Here is a 24,054-nt window from a genome sequence, read left to right as displayed (position 1 = left end):
ACCTTGTCAAAAATACACAGAAAAAGGCGCATTGGTGCTTGTGACCCACTACACCCCATACTGTACCTTTTAGAAAAAATCTCAATACTGTACAGTAGCTCAGGAGTACTTTGAAGTTTTTACAGATACAGCAAATATCCAATCAAACAAGAGGGAAAACAAGCAGCAGAAAATAACTTCTCTGCTCATAAGGTTTAAATTATGTACAGGTTTTTTTTGTTTTTTTTACATCTTTCACTTTCATTACAAAAACAGTATCTAAGTCCAACATTTCTTACTTTGTACAGTACTAACATTGAAATAAATCTTGTGGCTGAGAGGCAGTCATGATGAGGAAGAAAGAGGAAGGAGAGGAGAGAAGGAAACCGTTGGGGGGTGGAGGATACAGGCAGGATTTTCTCAAACCTCTGCAGCCCAGAAAAACAACTTTATCAACCTCTTCCACATGTCACAGTTCATAAACAAGGCTGTAAATATATGTACACGCACAACCTTCTAACATCAGCCAGCTTGAAACAAAGCGCCTGACAGCTAGACGGTCGGAAATCAACAGTTCATCCCTCCATTTGGAGCAGGTGGGTGGGTGGGTGGGGGGTGGGGGTCAGGAAGCTGTACACATTCATAGGATAACTGAGGATGGAAGGAGAGGTGGCCCATGGGGTTTGTTCTGCAGATCTGGCCATCGAAAAATATGACCACACCCACGTCAATGTCACCCACTTCCCAAAACACTGTTGAGGTTTCATTCCAACCAGTAAACCCTGCCAAAAAAAAAAAAAAAAAGGGAAAAAAAAAAAAAAAACTGCATTGAACACCCCCCACCAACATATCAAATAATATAAACTCCATATATGTGAATTGTTGCAGTCGCTGTACATTGCTGTAAAAACTGTCCAGAAGACGATATGTAGACGCTTGTTAAACGATTCATTGAGGGGTGGGGAAAAAAAGAATTCAGAAATAAAATATACTTGCTCTGCAAAATAGATACAATTTTGACTGGGTATTTGAGGAGGAAAACAAAACCATAAAAAAGGTACATTGTGTCAACTCACTTTAATTTTTAGCCACATTTAAAATCTTAAAAATATTCATAAAAAGGCAAAAATTCTCAGTCCCCAAAAATATTGTGTCATAGACTAAGGAAGAAATATCTTCAACCTGAAACACTGCCCTTCCACCTTTTTGTACACAATTGGCAAAAATATATAGATATATATTAACAGCAATAACTTACCATTGTTTTAATTTATTCATTTATTGACTTCTAAGATTTATGTTGCATCTCCCATAGGAAGGAAGCTTCAGTTCTTATTTATACATCACAAAAATATTTAAATAAAAAATAAAAACTTCTAAAACCCCAACGCCGTAGTCCCGCCTCGCTCTCCTCTCGTGGCAGTTTGTCGTTCGGGGCGACTGATCAGAGCGTCAACACAGAGAGACAGTGCGGAGTCAAGGCTACATCAGGTCTAAACTGTTGTGGTTAATGTTCGTTCCCAGCTCCTGGTTGGTGTTGCTGCTGTTATTGTTCCCACCCAACATGTCCGACTGTCCCCCCTGCCCCCCCTGTCCGCTGTGCATCCCCGTCATTCCGCTCAGCTGGGACATGATGGAGTTCTGGTCCGAGCTGAACTGAGCCGGGTCTACAGGACCTCCCGGCTGTTGTGATAACGCCTGCTGCTGGGGTTGTGGAGGTTGGGGCGGAATCATACTTGGGTGATGTTGGCCTAGATGGCCCGGGTGAGGTGAGCCAGTCTGGGTCTGCGGGGAGATGCGATGAGGCGAGGGTTGTGGCTGCGATTGGGAAGAGGGCTGCATGCGGGGCGACGGGCTGGAGTGCGGAGGCTGCGACTGCGGCCTGGGCGAGGGTTGCGGCGACCTGACCTGACTGCTGAGTGACCCTCCTGGACCAAGTCCTCCTTGTCCTTGGAGGTGGGGATGGGGCGACTGCGCCATCTGCTGTTGGGGACTCATGGGACTGCTGTGGTGAGCTGGAGAGCCCCCACCCAGATGCTGCTGCTGCAGGAGCCTCTGGTGGATGCTCTGGTGAAGCATGCTCTGGGTCGTCTGTGGCAGTGGGGGCCCACCACCTCCTCCCCCGACTCCTTGCTGTTGTTGCACCTGACCTGGTCCCCCTTGTCCAGGCTGGAGCGGAGGTCCTCCTGATCCCCCGGTGCCTCCACCCGGCCCTCCGTCCTGTCCTTGAAGTCCAGCCATTGAATTTTGCTGCTGTTGTTGCTGCTGTTGTTGTTGCTGCATCTGCATCTGATGCTGTAGCCGTTGCTGTAGCGCTGCAGCCACCTGGGACATAGAATTGGGGTAGCCCTGCTGCTGACCCAGCTGTCCTGCTCCACCCTGAGGTCCTCCTTGCTGCTGCTGGGGACCCCCTACTCCTCCACTTCCAGGCTGGGGTTGAGAGGAGGGGGTTATGCCTGGCTGTCCCTGGCCTGGCTGCATGAAGCCCTGCTGGCCCTGCGGCTGTGTTAGTCCTTGAGGCTGCTGGAACTGCCCATGGTTTCCCATCTGCTGCTGCTGTTGTTGTTGTTGTTGTTGTTGTTGCTGCTGCTGTTGCTGTTGTTGTTGTTGTTGTTGTAAATGTCGTCTCATCAGCAGCTCTCTGAACTGTGGCGTCATATTGCTCATGTTGCCTTGTTGCCCTGCTTGCATGGCTCCCTGTTGTTGTTGCTGCTGTTGTTGTTGTAATGCAGCCATCTGCTGTTGCTGTAGATTTCCAGGCAACATCGGCCGCTGTTGTTGTTGTTGTTGTTGTTGCTGTTGTTGTTGTAGCTGCTGAAGCTGAGCCAAGGGCATGTTCCCTCCGGCTGCTCCACCTTGGGCAATGTTCATTCCTGGCTGACCTGCCTGGTTGACATTAACCTGCTGTTGTCCGTCCATGTTAGCCCCAGGCAGCCCTCCAGCAGCCCCTTGGAATCTCACTCCTCCAGGCCCCCCTTGTGGAGGTCCTCCTGGTCCTCCAGGCCCCCCCTGACCACCCTGATACCTGGCTGCTCTCTGCCTGATAAAAGCTGCCATCAGGGTGGGGTTGGAGCGAAGGATGTTGAGGACTTGCTGCTGTTGGAGAGGGGAGCTCGGGGAGCGCAGTGTTCTCAGGAGATCTTGTAGCGCTGCCTGCGGTAGGTTTCCTGATGCAGCTGCGCTTGCAAGTGCAGCAGGCGTCCCTGCTACCCCTCCTGCTACACCCATCACCTGCATCAGCCCGCGGTTTGCTTGTTGCTGTTGTTGCTGATTTATCGGCTGCTGCTGTTGTTGGGCAACCGCTGGCTGCTGCTGCGGCGCCATGTGACCCATCATGCCCGATCTTTGTTGTGGGTTCATGGCTGGTCCCCCGGCCCCCCACTGCTGGTTTCCTGGCTGAAGTTGTCCACCTCCACCCTGCTGGACTTGCTGGAGCTGCTGCTGAACTTGAGGGGGCAACTGGGACTGAGGGCCACCTTGCTGCATCCCTGAAAGCATTCCCTGCTGCTGTGGGTCTAACATAGTCCTGCCAACAACCCCCTGAGCCTGGGGAGACATGCCCTGGGCCCCCATATGGGGCATGCCCATCTGGGCCTGCGTGTTTTGGTGGTGAGGATGTGGTGGGATCATGCTTCCTTGTCCGAGGCCACGTATCTGGGCCTGAACTTGAGCCATCTGTCTCTGGTTCTCTGCTAGCCGCTGGATCTTCAGGGCCGTCTCTACAGCAGCCAGTGGGGGCCCCTGCTGCTGGCCTGGTACAGGCATGGACCCCTGGCCTTGGTTGGGTTGTTGCTGCTGCTGGGGTGGGGTAGCGGGACCCAGCCCAGGTTTGCCCAGGGACTGGTGGAGAGGAGATGCTCCAGGTGGTCTCGGGTTGTATGGAGGCAAACCACCAGGATGCTGCTGTTGTTGAAGTTGCTGTACGTTGGTAGGCTGCTGCTGCTGCTGCTGGAGCTGAGGCATCATCTGCTGCTGGGGAGAGTTCATCATCCCCCCTCCACCTCCCCCAGCCACGGGCTGAAACTGATGGAGATGGTGTTGAGGGGGAACGCCACCACCTTGCTGCTGAAGCTGCTGTTGCTGGCCCGGAGTTCCCATTCCTCCCATTCCTCCCATCCCGACTCCCGGCTGCTGAGGGAGCGCAGGCATGTTCCCCTGGGTAGGTGTCTGAGGGGTAGCAGGCTGCGTGCCCACAGATGTAGGCGTACCAGGACCAGTTGCACCGTTGTTGGCTCCAGGAGAGGGGAGTCCGTTACCCCCAGGAACTCCTCCAGGAGCGGGCTGTCCCACTCTCTGCATGCTGGCCATCCTCCTCCTGAGCATCTGGGCCTGCTGGAGTCGGTGCTGCAGCTGCTGCTGACGGAGTTTGTGCTTGATGTTGAGGCAGAACGGAACCGGGCACTTGTTCTCCTGACAATGCTTCGCATGGTAGCAGCACAGTGCAATAAGCTGCTTGCAGATGGGACAGCCACCGTTGGTTTTCCTCTTGCAACTCTTTGTGTGCTGAACGACCCGTTTCATCTTCTGGCAGGACGGCAGAGAGCAGTTTGCGTTTCGACACTGGCAGGCATGGACGAGGGACTGGATGCAACGCTGGATGCTGAGGCGACGAGAGTCTCCGGGACTCTGAGTGGTGGCGGCAGCCTGGTTGCTGCTCTCATCATCCAAACCAAGGCCTAACTTCTCCATCTTGTGCTCGTGGCCCTTAGTGTTATAGCATGTGATGCAGAGGTCGTAATCCTGTGGGGTAAAGTTAAAAGTGTTTAGTTGTGATATTTTGCAGGCTTGAATTTAACATTTAACACATTTTATTTTGTCACTATGATAAATCAGACCCAACAGAACAACCCTTCCCCAGCTCACCTCACAGACGGTGCAGTGGAAGCGAGTCTCCACGTGGTGCTTGCACTCATTACAAGTGTAGACGAAGCGGTCCTGGCTTTGGTTATGTAACTCCACTAACATGCACATGGAGCTCCACTTGGACCTCCGCAGCGAGCTGAACTCCAGGTGTTTGTCCCGGGCGATTGTCAGGAAAGCATCACGGCCGTCCATGAGGTCACATGCCATCAGGGGATCTGGGTCTACAATGGGCGGCAGAGCGTTTGCCATCGGACCTGCGATCAGCCGGATCACAAAGAACACCTAGGGGAGGAAGAAGAGCGGTCTTTCAAAGCGAATTCAATCTGAAGAAGTTTGTCAATTAGCGAGATTCAGGCATTTTAAATTAGGGTTCGTACAAGTATGAGCAATGTATTATTTCTCTGTCTCGTACCTCTTTGTGTTTTTCCATAGTGGCGTACAGTTTCTGTGATAGGTCATTCGAGACATTGGGCATCCCCGGCTTCTTCTTATTGGCTCTGCTCAGGCTGCTCTTGTTCTTACTCGTCTTCTTGTTGTTCTTCTTCTTTGCATTTTTACTGTCACCTTTTGTGTCCTGCAGGAGCAAGAAGGGGAACGACAGTGATCAGACACTGGGAGCATCAGGACACTTCAGGGCCATGGTGACAGATGATATCATACTTACATCAATACTCTCATTGGAAGTGCTGTTCTCCTCTCTTTTCCGCTCCTCTTCCTCCTGCTCCAACTCTTTGATGCTCTCCTCAAGCACATTGGGCCAAAAGTCGCCCTCAAAGTAAGGCAGCTCCTTGGCACTGGTCAAACGATCCTCTGTCGCCTGCTTGAAGATATCCTTTTGGAGTACAAGAAGTAAAGTTAGAGTTTTGCTATAAATTGCTGTGCTTCACACGATGGAGAAATTTAGCCAAGGGTCAGGCAAGTATGTTTGTAAAATGAAAGATGTCTGACTTTTACCTTTCATATAATTCCTCAAACACACAAAAGAATTACTTTCAGAACTGCCTCTTTACCTTGTAATCATGCACTATCCGCTCTGCCACAGCTTTGTCCAACATCTTCTTATACCACTCCTGGAGGCGTTTGGGCTTTGGGATCTTCTGATCTGCCGGGTGACAGTGGAAGATGTAGTCGTCCCCTTCACTTGGCGGGCAGGCCCAGATGTGGCCGGTGGTATAGCTGAGGTGGGAACACGAAACCGAAAACAATAAGCAATATTTTACAGATTAAGAAGAGTAAGCTGTGTGATGGGAGGAGTCAGGATAAAAAAAACTGCATAAGCAGTCAGATAGTGAGGATTAAAATAAATGTAAATCTATTAGCAGCAGCACTCACCCCAACTTCTTGACATACTCCAAGTAGCCGATGAGGACTTCATGGTAAACTGCTGTTCTCAGACTGCGAGGCCGGAAGAAGTGTACACTGTCCAGGTAGGAGATGTATACTCGCCTGAGTGGATGAAAGAGGAAATATTACTTACTATTAAATACTGATTTATTTAACTTAATTTTCATTAAAAAAAACAAATAAAATAATGTTAGTAATACAGTGATATCATTACCTCTGGTTCGGCTGGGGGCAGTCAGATCCATACTCTTGAACGTGCATACCAAAGAAGCAGACTTCTGCTCCGTCGATGTCCTCAAACGCAAACAGGGCTTTCGTCCTGTAAGGGAAAGACTCGGACATCTCTCCATTGTCCACAAATCTGTGGAGAAAAAAAGTTCGGAGACTTTAGAGTTCAAACTTACTGACTGTAAAATAAACAATGTGCATTCATCAAATATCACTGTGTTCTTTCTATGTCAACAAGTTCTAAGCCAAAGTAAAGAACCCTACTTGTAGATAAGTAACCATGCCCTTACTTAATGACAATTTTTAACAATTCAAATGGAAAATATAACCACTTACACATTCACATTCATACATAACTTCTGTATTAGAAATACAGCAGCCATATTGTATTAGTGATGAATGTATGACAGTTTTGACGTTGCTGCAAAGTTTGCTTTTTGCGAAATCTGTTTTTCTTTTGGCTAACTTATATGTCTAGTTTTCTTGCGACTAGTTTTGTAACAAATTATTCTCTTCCCATCCGGAGTTGGAGTTGCAAAGTGTTTGTTATGTTTGCGTGTTGCTCTTGTACCTGGACTTCATGCCTGGTTTAACCTCCACCACCTTGTCAGAGACGTGAACCACACGAATCGTGACTTCTCCGGTCTCCGGGTGGCTCTGACGCTTCACAAAGTCGTTCACCCTTTGCTCGAGGTAACAGCCCAACTTTGTCTGGGGTAACCCTGTGTGGAGGAGAGCATGGACAACAGCTTAAAATACAGATGAGAAAAAATACTAAGCTATGAAAATACCGATTTAGAGATGTTTAATGTGACATACTGTGCTTAGTCATACAGGAAGTAAGCAATGGACCAAGTTAGCAAGTCAAAGGAAAAATAGACTTAAAGGTATGATAAGTAGGATTTTCCTAGAAAAATAAAATATAGACTTTTACAAATATAATATAAATCATCACTTGTGGGCCTCTATACATGTGTGTTGGTGAGTGTGTGTGCAGACCCTTGTGAGACCCCTCCCTCTGCATCTATTCTGTTGTTTTGCTTTGCACGGGACGTTTTCAGGAGGGGCGCTGTTGTGGTTCCCTGAGCCAATCACAGCGTATAGATGAGTGTGGGAGTGGTTTAAATTAGCAACTGGGCCCCATTCAGACCGGCGAACATGGCGAAAGAGTGATGCAGAGTTGGCCTTCTTTCTGTTGGACAGGTTAGGTGTCTCAATCCGGGTAGGACAAGCTAACCGGCGGTAAGCATGCTAGCGCAACGGTAACCGTGATGCTGTCAGTGTAAGCTCGGCGGGGTGGGTGTGTTCTCGCACGAAAGAGTGAGAGTAAGCTTCTAGTGACGAAGAGCCCAGGAGGAGGGGCCCAGTTTGAATGTATTGACAAAATGCAAGGAAAAACCCTACATATTACACCTTTAAACTGTTGTTTGATTTAGCAGCTGTTTTAAAGCAAGTTTGTAGTTCAGCAGTGATACATGTCAAACTACAGTTTTTTGGACAAGAGGCTTCAGGTGTTTAACGGTGACAATATGAGATTAATGTGTGACATAGTCTTATATGAATAGGTCAAAAGTATGCAACCAAAAGATCAAACATCGCCACTTACTTTTGGCAGAATACTTGTTCTCTTTCCTCGTCTTATTTGCCTTCTTTAAGCAGCTATCACATACAAAACTGTGAAATAAAAAAAGTCAGTTGAGTAACATAAAATAATACTATTAGCGAACTACGTCAAGATTTTCACAAGAACTCTGAGAACGACTGGAATAAAAAAATATCTACTCACCCCAATGGCCAGATTGTGTCGTTGTGCAAGACACAGATCTGATGCATCCTGCGCCCGCAGTCCATACATTCAACAAGCCTGAAAAGGGTGACAGAGTTTAAGACACATGTTATTTAAGAGTCAACTAAATAAGCTTCAAAGTAATATACAGTTTCCTTAAATACTATTAACTTACAGTTCAGGGTCCAGTGTGTCATTCTTCTTCTTCTCAAACTGATCCTTATTAATAGATCTAAATGAATAAAGACAGTATTACAAAATTAGGAACAATAATAATACAGCAATAAAAACAGCCGCTTTAAGCATAGATTACATAGCTAATACTATCTGAAAGAGGACTGGGGCTAAAATACCAGGATGATCCCTTTTACAATACATAAAATAATTTTAAATAGAGTATATTCTTGCTTATCAAATGGACTAGCACTCACGTCTGTGGCTGAGTGGGGTCGTCACCCAGGGAAACCGTCTCTCCCTGGATCTCGTTGAAGCACTTTTCACAGAAGTGGTACCTGTCAGCAATAAGCCCAAATTTTGGTGAACTACACCGTTCCCACAGCACAGTCAATCACAGACAGCACACGGGAGGGCAGTCACCAAGGGAGGGTGGCAAGGAAGGGTGCCACAAGCGGAGCAAGCAGGAAGTAGGAGCGCAGGACAGCGGGAAGTCGTCATCGCAACAGCCAGTGATGATTTTGAGGGGTGAGGGTGAGGGGATGGGTTTGGAGGTGCATGGTTGGTCAAGGCAAAAGCAAGCCAATGTTGACATCACAGCCAGTGGAAGGGAGGACAGACAAATCGTAAGGAACAAGACGAGACGAACATCCAAGACAACACGCAGCAGAGAGCCGAGGCAAAGCACAGATTAGCGGTTTGGACATGAGAGGATGAGCAACAACAAGCACCATCACAGCTAGCAGAGCGGGAGCAGAATCAACGGGAGCTAAACATGGTGGGGGGGGGGGGGACTGGAGCGCAAGCTGCAGCACAGGACACAATGCAGACACTGAACAAATATGAACAAGTGAGCACAGACGACTGCTCAGCTGTTCGCTCAGTCAAGCAGTTCATTTTAAAGAGGGTCCTCTCACTCTAAGGTTTTCATGGGTGGGTAAAGAATCAATTAAGATGTAACGCTTTCCATTAAAAGGACAAAGGATAAAAAGGACACCTTTGCTTTGTCTGTGTCGACTTTTCCTTAAACACTGAAAGAAACCTTGTTAAAGATTCTGTGCAGAGGTGTTATTTCTACATTAGTTTAAGGACGCTCAGGTTAAAGATGTGAGAAAAGAGGACCGACTGTTAAAATGCCAGTGTTGTAAGCAGAACATGAAGTTATAAAAGTGTGTAACATGAAGACGTTTCCCTCCCTCCATACCTGTTCTGGTAGCTGAAGTAAGCAGCGTCTCGGGGAATAGTGCACAGCTGCTTTCCATAGCAGCAGAGTGTCTGAGGAGAGAACTCCAGCTGAGGGAAAGAGGCAAAAAATAGGGGGGAAAAAAACACATTAATCTTTGAACATCAACAAGGTAACTTCCGTCACACCCACCTCGGATAATCATGCGTCAAAATACGTGAGGACTAATTCAAATGAATGGACACTGAAGTCCTTCTGGATGAGATGAGCCTCACATAAAGCTTTAAAACCAACGTTGAACTTTGATGATTCGATTTCTGTTTGGCTTTGTTTGTTAAACGTCTACCGCTACTCTGCTGTGCTTCCTCGTCAGCCATCTTGGAACCAATCAGTTATGGTCTAAAGATGATGAAGCCTCTGGGGTTGACGGTAAGAGTTCATATCCACAAAAGGATATCCAGGCCAAGGCCTCCTCTTGTGTCCTTGGGCATTCTACAGTCCAACTAGCAACTTGTAACAGGATAATGGAGTTGTAGCTGAGAGATAACATCCACGACCAGATTTTTGGGTGCCTTCAAATGCATAGAGGTATATCAAAGGCTAAATTGTCTTCAGAAGGAAGCTGATAGATTCTGTCTCTTTTGCTTCTTTGTTCAGACAGTTTAAAACCACCTCTCAAATGCTATTTGTCAATACGACATGGACTACAATCAGAAGTAAGAAAAGCAGACCTTCAGACTCTACCTTCATATGCAGATATTTACATTATCAGAAGTAACCCTTCAGGCAGCCATTCATAATAAGGGTCAATCTGTTTTGTTATTTGTCTGCAAAACCAAAAATAGATGAGTCTAATGAGAGCTGAAATGTGATACTGTGGTATGCCCATGGCCAAATTTAGATATGAACCAACCTTACAGCTTCCATTTTCAGATGGTTAATTTCTGCATCCAAACACTCTAAAAACGTTACTATACACCACCTTATCCAGACGTTTCACAGACGTCAGATGCTACAGAAACATTCTCAAGGTATAACTTCATATACTCTATATCTCTTATGAAGGCTCTGTTCATCTGATGGTAAGTTTGCATTAAAAATGTATCGTGTAAATAGAGCGAGTGTGATAGCACCTGTCAAACCAGCCAATCAGTCAAACATCTGTTTAGTTTAACTGATATTTCTTTGTAAACTTGAGCATCTTAACCTCCAGTCTTCTTCAAACTTTTACAAGCGTACTTATTCAGCCATGCATTTTGCCGCTTGTCTCACCTTCCTCCCACAACAGTAGCCCAGGCTCTGCATGACGGGGTCGATCTCCTGCTCGAAAACCTCGGCCAGCTTGGAGCAGTACTTGTAGACTCTGGATGTTTTGCGGTTGTACAGCCAGGCGTTGTTGAACATCAGCCAGATGTCGTCCACATACTGCCAGGGATCCTGGTACTGACCTACAAGCAAAACACAAAGCATGGGATGATGGAAGTGCTCGTTGGAGCATCTCCTATAAACGGGCTACAGTTGTACTGCTAACGAACCGAGGGGGGAATTCTCTAAAGGATTAAGCGGCTTTTGCGTCTGCTAAACCTGTGCAAATGACACAATAAGACTTCTTGAAGAACATGCAGAGGGTTAAATGCACCCCAAAGTGCGCTTCAGAGCAAACAGTGTCTCTGTTCTCCAGTGCGCGTATTTAAATGAGTCGTTATGCAGACAATCGGGGGAAATTTGGCCCCTTTCTATATAAATGAGCCTTGTGGCAAAATGCACGTAATTCACAAACACAAGCCCTAACAGCACTGCACAGTTAGAGTGAAAATATTGTCTGCTGAGAGCTGGTGGTAACTGCGGCGCATTTTAGTATTTTAGTTTCTAGTCATCATGACGACAATTCAACCTTTTGTGTGATCAAAAAAATGTATTTGTCTGTAAATACAGCCTGTTAATAATATATTGTCATTATTAATTAAAATAATAATTAAAAGGGCTTCCCCCTCCTCTCCCTGCTTATCACAGATCTGTGGAGCTCTGTCAGTGTGGAGCTCAGTTAATGCCTGAGAGTGCAGCACCGCGCAGCAGAGAGCGGAGGTGCGGACAGCTTCTCTCCACATTCAGACACAAAACAAGAGTTAACTGCACCAATCTGCGAAATGTTATAGGCATGTTTGCGCTTGAATATCATGAGTGCAATTTGACTTGTGAATCGGACCTTGAGACGGAGCAGATAGCGGGTGCAAATGATGGTGCCATCAGCGGCCGCAATTCATGTGTAGTGAATTCTCCCCCAAGAGTATAAAACAAAATAATGAATACTGGCGCCTCCTGTCAAAACTATTATTCTTATAAGTCAGCATTACAAAAGGTGCACAGTGCATTCAGAAAAATATTATTCTCCAATCTTTATCTTCTTTACCTGAACACAAATTTATGAATTCGTAACTATTTGATTCATTGTGAAATACTTTTCTGAGCAAACATTAGGCAAGAAGAACTAACCTGTGTCCAGCTTTCGCTTAATAGTAGACAAGTCCATGGGGTTTTTCACAATGTCAAAGTAGTCCTGCGAGAACACAGTGAGAACATTCTATTAAAACTTGTGTCACACATTTTGTAATGATCATACACAAGTAAGCAAGACATATGAAAGCGACATCCTGCAAAGTATACAACAAAAGACGGTACAGACAACGGCTTTTAATAACACGAGTGAGGAATAGAATCCGCACAGAGACATGGTGGGCACTGAGAGGAGTGCAGCAGGGATACGTACAGGTATGCACAGCAGTTGTGGGTCTACAGGCATTCTGAAGGGCAGAGACTCCGGATCTTGTCTGTAGAGAGACTCTAGCGTGGGCATCAGCGCCTGGCGAAGCTCCTCTGGCTTGAAAACTGGGAGGAAAAATACATCAGAGAGAAGAATGGGATAAGAGAGTTATTAAAAAATGAAATCATGAAGCCAATTAGTACAAATTAAATACAAACTCAAAGACGACAAAATACAAAGACGTTTCGCTTACTCTTCTTTTTCGCTTGGGCCTGTGGTGTAGCCTCCGACGTCTCTTCTTCCTCTTTCACCTCCTTTTTTACTTCCGGTTTCCTGTCTTCCGTCTTCACGCCTGCTGTGGGCGTTGTTGTTGATGTGTCCATGGGAACACCTTTACCTCCCTCTCCAGAACACTCTTCCTTTTTCAGCTCCAATTTCACAGGCTTCTCCTCAGTTTTGAGGTTGCTGAGCTTCCCTCCTTTGGAGCAGCTACCTGTATCGCTCTCATCCTCCTCGTCCTGCTGCTTGATCTCCATCTTGGGGTCGAGGCTGGCCCCTGAAGTGTCCAACTGTTGCTGTTGGGAGGATGTGTCCAGGCTGCTAACGGAGGCGGGAGTCATAGCCTGACCGTCCGCTGGGAAAGAACCCTTTTGGGACAGCTAGGGAGAGACATAGAAACACAGTCAGGCGTAAAACTAAAAGTAAAATGACTGATCTCATAATAACATCAAAAGGACACAAGTTAAGGTTAGTTAGTTAAATCTGTGGAATAAGTTTGTCTGGTCTTGATTTACACTGACCGGAGTGCGTGGCAGTTGAGCACCATGCGGCGTTGAGCTGGAGGCCAGTCCAGGGTGAGATGGAGTGGTCGAACCAGCTTGCCCCATGTGCTGCTGCTGGAGGGACTTGTTGGAGCCGGGGCCCTGGGCATGCTGGTTCTGCTGGGGGACTGAGGGTGGAGCCAGCTGGGGTGCGTTAGGGGTGTGTGGCTGCGGAGTCTGGGACCCAGCTAGTCTAGGGGGTGTTTGGTGAGGGGTAGGAGACCGGCTGTGAGCAGGTGAAGGTGAGCTGCCACGCATGGCTGCCAAATGGGGGATGGAGTTGGGTTGCTGGTTTGCGTTTGATGGAGTCATTGAGGAAGCAGCAACAGCTGAGTTGGGACCTACTGCGCCGACGCTTTGAGGACCCATGGGACCCACTGCCGAGACACTACCAGGACCACCGACTGAACCAGGCTGTGCTAGAGGACTAGCAACTGGAAGAGAGGGGGGAGTGCCCATCTGCGTCTTCAGATAGAAGATGAAGAGAGAAAACAAAATTAAGGACGTAGGAATAATTTGTAAGTTAGAAATGTGTGCTTTCCATTTTGAGATGTGGCTTGTGTTGTATATCAAGTCCTAGCATAGGTACCTTTGTACTATAAACACTACTACTATCATCTATAATACACCTTTACAAAGAAATCAACAGCAGAAAGCTCAGCTTTACAATTAACATGTGTGCTGATGTGTAATTTATCACACATCTACTATCAAGATACCTAAAAGCGGGCAGAAATAACGTGAGGCCACCTTACCTGTGCCATGCCTGCCTGTGCTCCAGGTTGGTTCATCCCAGACTGAGCCGTTCCTGGTCCTGAGCCAGGAAACTGTCCCTGGGACAGATACTGGTTCTGAAGCTGGCTCACATTAGGCTGCCCCATCCTCGGTCCGACCATTCCCATCTAGAGTTAAGGAGGCAAAAGCAGGGGTCTTAAAACCATTACAAATGTTAAAGCCACTAAATCGGTTAAAGTAGTGTTTTTAACCGTTTTTACTACCCCCGCCCAATTTGAACACGCTTCTGTCCTGAATACAGTTAAAACAATAAAATGTGGTGGTGTGCTGTATAAAAGACACACTTTAGCACTTACGTGAATCATTAACTGCGTTTATGGCCCGAAGTAAAATGGGCGAAGTAAAAATGAAACTCTGTGACACATGGTGTGTTCAGTACTGACCTGGTTGCCAGACGGTCCGATAGGGAGAGGAGGCGTGGACCTCTGGCCCATAGACTGCATCCCCATCTGATTGAACTGATTCATACCTGACCAAACACAGAAAGGGGCATGATACAACATGTAACATCTCATATAAAAACAGCTTTACATATTGTGCTTTACAAGTGTTCCCATACATGCACACTTGTGGGGACAGGTTTGGCTTAACGACAAACAAAATGTGGCTCTTTCTTTGACTGAAGAACTTAATCTAAATTCATCTTTACCTGGGCCTTGCATCCTATTGACCATCTGATTTGGTCCAGCTGGTCGCACCATTGGTGGGTCAGGGAGGGGGCCGTCTGTAAATTAAACAAAAGAAATGATATTAAGAAAATCAAGCTGTTGCCTGTAAGCAGGAGAGAAAAAGAGGTTGACTCAACAGAAACACCAGGAAGTACAGTTTGAGCCTCTTTCCAACCAGGAAGGATGACAGGGTTAACAAAACTGTCTGATAATGAGTCTACAGGCAAATCTCTTCTGTCAGCTTTAAAATCTGGTGACATTTTTGCACCCCTGGTCCAATAAACCACATAATCTATATCAAAAGATATCAAGATAATAACGTATGATATAAATAACCCTGAGGCGACAAGTCTGAGGTCACAGATCACAATGCACGAGGTAAGAGATGCAAAACAATGCTAAAATGTCAAAAAGTCACATACTGCCAGATTGCATTATCGTTCACATGAGCCCCTGCAGCCCAGCGTAACATTAGCTTATCAACGTCTGCTATGCATGTCCGCTTACTTGGAGGCAGTCCAGTGGGGGGCTGACCCATGCCGGCAGGCCCGAGGCCCAGACCCTGCTTCTGGAGACGGGTCCTTCTCTTCTCCTCCAGCTCCTTCTGGATCTTATAGATCTTCTCAGCTAGCAGGTGATAGTACTCAGCCTGTCATAAAGAGGGGAGCAATTAATTTTAACAGCAAATATTAGATATATAAACAGTTGAGATTTAATGTAAAACAGAAACAGTAAAACACATAGGAAGTGTTTTACTAGTTGCTGTAAACATAAGTGAACAGGCTCATATGCAGGTTTTTCACTCAAGTTTCAACTCAATCTATGAGGACACAGGTAATGCCTGGCCCACACTAAAAGAGATGTGGAAAATGTGAGAGACCCCACACATGACACATGATATATAATCATAGATTTAACAGTTTTGCTTCTATAGTGTGTGGAGCGCAACGATTACGCCAAACCAGCACACCGCACGCTTAACAGATTCATTCACCGGCAACCAGAGGTGGAAAAACTTTACACTGGAAATCTCGCAAAACTTTCGCGGTCATACGAGACTTTAGAGTAAACAAATGATGGGCAGAAAGAATCGGCAATGATAGTTTTTGGACTTTTTACTGAAAATTCAGGAAGAAAAAAAGAACAAACTGTGGATGAAGTGGCGTGAACATGGGCTGTACATGTTACTTTTTTGCTGCGGTTGTTGTGCCAAAGAGTATCGTGCTTCCTTTTTGAGTCAGCATGCTTCCCCATTGGCTATCTTTTCGTTCCACGTGACAATCCACAGACTGTGTGCTCGGCTGTCATCGGGGTTCCCCCCCACACAACAGGATATCGCATCGTAAATATTGAACATGTTTACTATTTACGATCACCATGACGGCCTTTCCGAGCAGATAAGGGGAAGTAAAAACCACTCTTAACATCCCTCACACCACAGGAACATCTAGCGAGATAATCTTTAGAACCATCAAAAAAATCAGTGCGTACCCCGCTTAACCGGCTACAGCCACAAAATAACTTCAGGCAGTTTTCCCTCTGCCTTTCTGAGGAGCACAGTAAAGGAGAGAGCGACTTACTCTGCTGTTGGCCGACTCGTACATGTCCCCCTCAACTTTTCTAGCATAGGCCACCAGGTTCTCCATTCTGCGGTCCTTGAGGGCGGCGGGGTCTGGAGTCGGAAAGATGGCCTGAACACTGCAGGTGGGAAAACGGAGGAGAAAAAAGTCAAAGGAGGAAGGAAAAGTGAAAGGTAGAGAATATTATGTAGTTGGTAACGTCTGTCATTTTTTTCATATTTGCATTAATATGGCCCATAGTCCCATAGTGTATAGCGTTACTCTGTTGATGCAGCTAGAGAAACACTACCTGGATTGTGTATATCTTCCCAGTGCCAGTGCATAGTCATAGCCCTGCTGTTTATTGGGGTTAAGTTTTTGTTATTTCTTGTCAGCAATAAGTGTCATGTCAAGCATGTAAAAGATATCAGCAGGCTCATGTATCGCAATGACTGCTATATGAGGAAAATAATTCTCTTGTGCAACTCTCAACCTGTTAATGCTACTTGTAGTCATGTGTGGGGGACAATCTGAGGATGTGGTCAGAGCTGAATTTGACGTTTCAAAATCTGACTGATACAAGCTGTACATGAGGTGTATTTGAGTCGGGCCTGAAATGTACAGCTGTACACCCCTAGAGAAAATGAGTCACTGGTTGTGGAATGAGAGTAAACTAAACACTAAGTTGTCTTGTGTCTCTAATTGTTTTAAGTAAAATTGTTTTGTTCTCATTGTACACAGTGTCTATTTGTTTTATTTAAATGTGTGTAGCGTATGTTAACTTTGTGTTGTCATTAATTGTATTCTAATGCACTGTATTTTTCATGTATACATAGTTTTTGTGCTCCTTGAAAAAGCAAAATAAAATACAAAAAAAACAAATAATTAAAAATAACATAATTGACTACATTATATGCCAACAACAACTGATTAAATGTGCAGTGCGAACAAACATGAAGTGTGGGGCTCTTCTTTAACACTTACAGTTTGTGTACCAAGTGGTTCCGTAGGTCCTGTGTGATGTCCTCATGCCAGCTTTTCCTCATACCTGAGGAAGAGGGAGGGCCTGCTGTGGGCATGGACCCGACTCCACTAGCATCATTCATCAGACTGGAAGATGAAAGGGGGCATAAATTGAATGATTAGCTGAATAACACACACCCTGGTCTGATGCAGAACTAAGTAAAATGCTCCTAGCCAAGGCAGCTGCATCCAATGATGGTATCCGCCAAAAATTAGTTAAGGTGTTCGGCCTTATTTCTTACCTTTGACTGGTTACATTGAGGTGCATCATGGTATCCTGCAGCAGGTTGGCTTGTTGGCTCTGACTGGAAGCCCCCACACCTCCATTAACTCCCATTGGATTCGCACCTACAGATGGAAGGACAAGACATTGTAAGTTGTCCCCCTACTAATAAAGACAGTATTATACCTTGCTCTTGGTCTTGGAAACATACCAAAAGTGTATACTTGAGATGCTGAACGTACTGGATCTATTGGGCTCCTCTATTCTTTCACCTAGGGCCCTATAAAGATACTCTCTGCAGGAACTTTTAAGTGCCTTCCAGGAATACATCATAATTGAAAGTCAATTTGGAGAATCTGGACTACTGCAAATTGTAATATCAACATTTCAGTCACTTTAACACTTCTTGTCTGCTGAGCAATCGTTGCTATCAGAGACAAGGAAAAGTATATCTTTCTACTGAATACCCTGGAAAAAGAAGTTAAGTGAAAGTGCATCCTACGCACCGATTGGGTTCAGAGGCCTCATGCCAGCCTGGCCTTGTAGGCCTTGGTTGGGCATGTTGGGCTGGGCAGACTGAGCCTGGATCTGGTTGCCCTGGTAAGTGAGGCCCAGGGCTGCGTAGGCTCTCTCTATAGAGCTGGGGTCAATCTGGCTCGCCTGGTTGAGGTTGGGAGTACTGGGTTGGCCGCCCGGTACTGCTCCTAGGGAGCTGCCCAAACCTGCAGCGGCCGCACCAAGTAGAGCTGTGAGGACATAAGAAGAGGAGAGCGTTAAAAATATATCTGATCAGTTGGTGAATGTTTAGTAAACAGTAGATTTTGTTTAGCTCACTTATTTAGTTATATATTTGCAATAAATATATAATAAGTCACATTTATGGTGATGTACAGAATGTGCAGGTATAGCGTTGTTTGGTCAGATACAGACACTCACACTGCGGGTTCCTCTTGTCCCCAGCGTTCTTCAGCGGCAGGCAGACAGGACAGTCGTGCCGCGTGCAGTTCTTCCAATGGGAGATGATCTGCCTCGATGATGCACAGTGAGCAACTGGGTATGAAAAAGGGCAGAAAGACAGGAGGAATAAGGAAGCACAGAGGAAGGTGAGAGAAGAGAAAGAGGCAGAAGAACAAAGTTACAAAGTTAACGTTTTTTGTACTGTTACTTCAAGCTGCCTACTGTACTAACGAGTATTGTCTGTGTAGCCATAACCTTATATTGCTCAAGCTCTTGCATTGTTTGCCTAAGAGCTTTACTGTTGCATTATAGGACATATACCGACATTTGGAGGACACAGCCACCAAAGTCAATTTCTCTTAGATCATAAACTTTAATAATCAGTGTAAACCCTGAACATCATCCAAGAGAGTGTTCAATGTCTCTCTGTTGAAGGTAAATCACACTAAATGCAACCGTGCTTGTTTCCTTCGTAAGGATAAGTGAAGAGACCTTTCTTATGTTAGAATACAAATAAAACTCTGGGTTTTCCTTGATAACTCTTAAATATCTCTGTAACAAATGTCTTGCCAAACACAGACACACCATAGATTTCCTCTGAGTTCATGAGCACACAACATCTCTACTACTCACCCTGACAGGACTTGCCAGCCTGGCAGTGAGTCATGTGGTTGAGGACGTTCTTCATGGTGCGGCAGTGGGGTAGGTTACACTGGCGGACTTCACCATTGGCCTGCTCCCGCCGCTGGCACTTGTGTGCATGGAGCAGGAGCACCAGTTGCTGCTGGATGAGCTTGCGCTTCTCAGGGTCAGCTGTTGGTGGTGCTCCGGCTGCAGCAGATGCTGCAGAAACCTGGGCACTGGGACCGACTAGACCCGCCTGAGCGTTAGGCACCATCCCCGGGGCCCCTCCCAGAGGTGCACCTGAGGGGCCGCCCACACCCGTTTGTGACTGTTGGGAGCCCTGGAAAGTGAAGTGGGAGGGAATGAGAGGCAATGAAAGGCAGATACATGGATGAGAGAGGAGTAGGAGAGAAAACAGGAAATAGAGAGGTGTAAGGTAGAACGAAACAAGGAGTAATTTACACAATTAGTGAAAAAGTAATGGGAAATAACTTAACAGTAGTGCAAGTAGGTAAAAGAGAGTATGATCGACTTATTTTTGGTCTGTCACACAATTTTCCTACCATGGTGGCCATTCCTTGCATGGGCTGGTTCTTCTTGTCCACGCTGAACTGGGCCAGGCTGTTGGCCATGGCACCTTTGTTCTGGAGCTGAGGGCCCAGCCCTGCGCCTCCCAGACCTTGATTTCCCTGCCCCGCGTACGGACCTCCAAAGGGGCCCCCTGGGTTCCCCATCATCCCCATCTTGGAGGGAAGGAGGAAAAAAGAAGACAGATGTTTTTAGTGATCACGTCTAAGCTGTAAATGTAACTGCTTTTTCTGTTGTTGCAGTTTGCAACGTGATCTTCCTATGTCTACCCAAGCTCTCAAATCAACTGTTAACCTTGCATAGCCTGTGGATATTTTCACACAACAGGAATTCCATCAAAGCCTAATTTAAATTTCCCAAAAAACATTGAATCATCTGGTTTTACTACTCGAACCTTAACTTTCTCAAATCTGTGGAACATGGTATTGTGTTAAGTAAAAGGCAATGAAATCATTTAAAAAAAACCTAACAGTGGCCAGCAGAGTTTGTAACAGCAACCTGTAATGAAAAGTTCCCCCTTTCCCTGCACATTGAAGGAGATATTTGAGGTTTTCTTTAAATTACTGACCAATTTCTCTGGAGGAAAGCTTCTATCCCTTCTATTGCCTTCACAGCCTGCATTGCATGTTTATATTACTGCTTATTATACCCAACCTGAAATCCATTTCACTGCTCTTGATGTCTATGGCTGAATCAAACATCAGTGTCTCAACACCACATTCATTCAGTAGCAACGGCCTACCACTGCAACATTTTTACTGTGACTCCTGTGGGACTGTCAATCACACAAGCAGAGCGGTTTTTCTGCCACTTCAACTCCAAGCGGAAGTGTACTGTGCATCGCTCATGGTTGTTAAAATACATAGAGACAGTCATGGACCAAGAGCACTACTTTGTGGGTTTTAATGGGGAAAAAATGAACACATTAGAGCCTTTAGTAATTAATAATAATCAAAAAAACCTTCAAAAAATCCCATCAATTAAAAAAAAAAAAAAATCTAATAAAAACTTTCTATATTTGAAGGTGTCCTTACCTTGTTCATGGCTCCAGGTTGCTGGCCTCTCATCCCAGCTTGGCCCCCAGCTCCCTGTTGCTGTAGGGTCTCAGCCAACAGGTTGCTGTTGCCACCCATCCCCTGATTCCCAAAGCCCATCCTGGGGGAGCCGTTCATCACCTGACTCCCCATCATGCCTGGCTGCTGCCCGTTATTGCCTTTCTGCTGCGCTCCCATCATGGCTCTGTTCATGCCACCCATCATTGTCGCATTCTGCTGCTGCTGCATCATGTTGGCCTGCTGCTGAGGGGAGAGGTGCTGCTGCTGCCCCTGGCCCATCATCTGCGGAGGCCCCTGGCCAGGGGACGCCTTCATGTTCGCCAAGTGTTGCCCCATGGCAGTGGGGCCCCCTGGGCTGCCCATGGCTCCTTGGTGCCCTTGTGGGGTCGAGGATGGTGCTCCCGAACGCAAAAGCTCAGACAGCTGTTTGTGCTTGGCTACTGCATCCTGACCTCCACCAGGACCTCCTCCAGGGCCAAGACCAAGACCCATTCCTCCTGGCCCTCCACTTCCTCCACCAGGACCCAGCCCTGCAGGTCCTCCCAGTGTGGTGTGCAGCTGGCTGAGGTCCCCACCATTGACCAGGCCTGGTTCATTGGAGTTGATGAGCTCATCTGGGAGATCATGCTCCAGGTCGAACAGAGAGCCGAAATCTAAAATGGGGAAGAAATACAAAGTTGAGAAGGGGGGAAACAATGAGATGGGAGACAAAATGGGGAAAGGGTGAGGACGAGGACAAATAGGGCCACAGCCATGTTAAGCTGGTGTAATCCTTCATTTTTCAGCATGGCTGAGTGAAAATGCAATTGCATGCGGACATTAAAAATCAGATAAAAGCTGTTTAGAGGTGTATCACCAATTTTCTCCCATAACATGCCATCAAGCACAACACAACTGATCCTAAAGAACTTTAAGATTTGTGCTAAGCTGCCTGCACATATATAAATGCAAACACACACGCCCACATGGCCGGCTTGCACAGAGAATCCCTGACTGGTAAAGTGATTCAACATGTTGCTAAGGCAGGTTTGTGCAGACAAGGTGACGAATGGACCAATTCATAGAGGTAACGCCACAAAATGGAGCCAAGTCAAACACTGTCTGAGATCAAAAGAGCACTATTCAGAAATCAAAAACATCTTGCATCTTTAAACTGAACATAAAGATGAAAAATCCCACCCCCCCCAAATTCCTCAAAGTACAGAATCTAATCAAGTCCTGTTCTTTCGCAAATATAAGTTGTTCTTAACACGGTAAGCCAACACATACCACCTAACTCATCCATCCTACATGTATACATGGATCAGTTCTTCAAGTCATATTTTAAGTAACAATACATGATATTTACTCATGTAAACTGAAAGTGATTGAGCTACTATAAAAAATAACATGCAATTGCAGTCCTGAACTTTAATGAACTACGTCTGGAATTGTCCTTGGGCAAGACACTGAACCCCAAATTACTCCTGGTGGAAATGCATAGCTCCTGATTGGAAATTGGCACTTCGTTTATTGCCATCAGTGTGTGAATGGGTGAATGTGACATGTAGTGTAAAAGCGCTTTGAGAGGTCCGGAGACTAGAAAAGCGCTTTGTAAGTACAGTCCATTTACCATTTCCATTTTGATAAGTAAGCTTCTGCAAGAACTTATACACATTTCATTGCATATGCTATATTTTTGGAATAGTGGTGTCACAAATAATCTTTAGAAGACAATACATTATATACACACATATAATGTTCCTGACAGCACTGCACAGCACCTCATCATGGAAGGTAACGTCTGAATGATTTAAGTGTAAAAGTCCCTTTCCACAGATGCTAACTGCATCTGACAACCTGAGCTGATTAGACAGCCTTGAGATGCAGCTCTTTTATGAAAAATACTTTAGTGAGTGATTTAAGTGATGAAATCTGGGTGACTATTTCGTACATGGAGCAGTATGTGCTTGCCAATTTGACTTGCAGTGGCTGGGCATGGCGCTGTCCATGCTCCTCAGTTTTGTTCGCAGGCCACTATTCCAGCTGCTGTCACACGCCATCCACAAAAACACAACAACAATGGCAAATTGGGCTTAACAATCAGTCGGACCAATGGGCCTAAATTTAGCTTTTCCCCACCATCAATGACAACGTTTTCGAACGTTACACTATCGACGGGAGCGAACGTCAGTTGGGAACGGGTGCGAGTTCTGATGGGGCAACATAACAGATTGTTTCAGACGCTAGCAGCCTTCAAAACTCAAATAACAAAAAGGGGGTAGCTTTAGCTGACTATTAATTTGGGACAGCTGTAAGACACAAAAAAACTTTATTATAACTTGGCTTGGCATTGAGCTTATTATCAGCCCGGCTAAAGTAGCCATTAGACACGGGACCGTCAGTTGAGGACCCGCATTCGGTAGCTAGCCTAGCATTAGCCTTATAGCTAACAGAGCTACCTCCGGCTAAAATGGATGTTAGCATGCGAGCTAGCTGGGGGAGCTCCTCTCAACGTCCGACACACATTCACTACTAGCTAGCTAACGTTAGCAAGCTACGACAAAAACAGAGGAGTAATCACGCGTCTTCTTCGCCTTTCAAGTGAACACAAGCCGCTGAAAAATAACACAACCAAGGAATAACACCGTAACAAATAAAATCATTAAACAATACTTGCCGTTTCCATCGCTGGCGGAGGCGGAAAGTGCCGGAGAGGAGAGTTTAGGCCTCTTGGCTGAAGGCGGGCCATGGTCCAGAACGTTCTCGGCCATATTTTTTCGAAATAAAAATATATAAAGTATCCACAATTGCAGACGTTTTCACGCCCTTAGAAGCTCATTCCTTATCGTTTCCAATATTGCGACTTTTCCCCCTCCTTTTGGGGGACTAAGAGGGGGAAAGTCCCGTGTACAAATTACTCCTCTTTCCCTGGGTTCGCCTCTCGATTTCAGCCTCGGCGTATATCAACCCCCCTCCCTCCCTCGTCGGATTTTTTGTTCTTTATAAATTTCTGCCAGCGGAGGAGGAGGGGGTCGGTGAAAGTAAAGAGGGAGACACACGCAGCGGCTTCCCTCTAAACTTACACAGCCTCTTCGGATGTAAATAAACTGTCTCCGGGTCTCTCTTCCATGGTTGCATCCGTCATTTCAACCTCCTTTCCAGCGGAGTCTGGATGGAGATAATGTCGGGCAGAACAGGCTTGTTTGCCTGCGAAGTGATGGTGGTGCTGCTGGTGGCAGCGGGTAAGGATGAGGGGATGCAAATAAAAAAATAAAGCTGACAAATGTGCAGCTGCATTGGTGGTTAAAATATAATGCTTATTTGCTGGCCTGTGCATGCAAAAAAAGAAAAAGAAAAGGGATGTATTCTGAATTAACATGCAGCTAACTTGCATCTGCTTTTGGTGAGGTTTAGTTGAAAAAATAAAAGTTGGATTTTGTT

The 24,054-nt window shown here is 46.0% G+C and overlaps 1 protein-coding gene across 1 annotated transcript; it reads right to left on the bottom strand.

Moving 5' to 3' along the window:
* Positions 1–796: 796 nt before the first annotated feature.
* On the bottom strand, positions 797–23,583 carry ep300a (E1A binding protein p300 a). The gene is made up of 31 exons (XM_069663949.1): positions 23,291–23,583; positions 20,611–21,284; positions 19,552–19,731; positions 18,998–19,328; positions 18,344–18,457; positions 17,914–18,153; positions 17,427–17,532; positions 17,146–17,271; positions 16,183–16,300; positions 15,110–15,251; positions 14,584–14,658; positions 14,318–14,403; positions 13,895–14,041; positions 13,119–13,604; positions 12,572–12,977; positions 12,325–12,443; positions 12,051–12,114; positions 10,830–11,005; positions 9,579–9,667; positions 8,632–8,712; positions 8,376–8,432; positions 8,201–8,278; positions 8,021–8,088; positions 6,986–7,136; positions 6,401–6,547; positions 6,175–6,288; positions 5,853–6,018; positions 5,507–5,674; positions 5,255–5,416; positions 4,843–5,124; positions 797–4,719 (listed from the first exon to the last, which is right to left on the bottom strand). Exons 1-31 carry the CDS (start codon positions 23,382–23,384, stop codon positions 1,462–1,464), a joined length of 8,505 nt encoding a protein of 2,834 aa, XP_069520050.1. The 5' UTR covers positions 23,385–23,583; the 3' UTR covers positions 797–1,461.
* Between the last annotated feature and the right edge of the window lie 471 nt (positions 23,584–24,054).

Source organism: Semicossyphus pulcher, unplaced genomic scaffold, assembly GCF_022749685.1.
Source record: "Semicossyphus pulcher isolate SPU_LCO1_2020_fin unplaced genomic scaffold, fSemPul1.0.p SCAF_16, whole genome shotgun sequence".
In the NCBI taxonomy this organism is placed as follows: Eukaryota; Metazoa; Chordata; class Actinopteri; order Labriformes; family Labridae; genus Semicossyphus; species Semicossyphus pulcher.
The sequence above is the reverse complement of the archived record's forward strand: the minus strand, read 5'-3'. Positions and strand labels throughout refer to the sequence as shown.

Coding starts and splice junctions, on each gene's coding strand:
- ep300a (XM_069663949.1), bottom strand. CDS start 23,384: ATGGCCGAGAACGTTCTGGACCATGGCCCGCCTTCAGCCAAGAGGCCT. Junction 21,285..23,290: donor CTCCGCCAGCGATGGAAACG/GCAAGTATTGTT, acceptor TCCCCATTTTAG/ATTTCGGCTCTCTGTTCGAC. Junction 16,301..17,145: donor AACCACTTGGTACACAAACT/GTAAGTGTTAAA, acceptor TCCCACCTGCAG/TGTTCAGGCCATCTTTCCGA.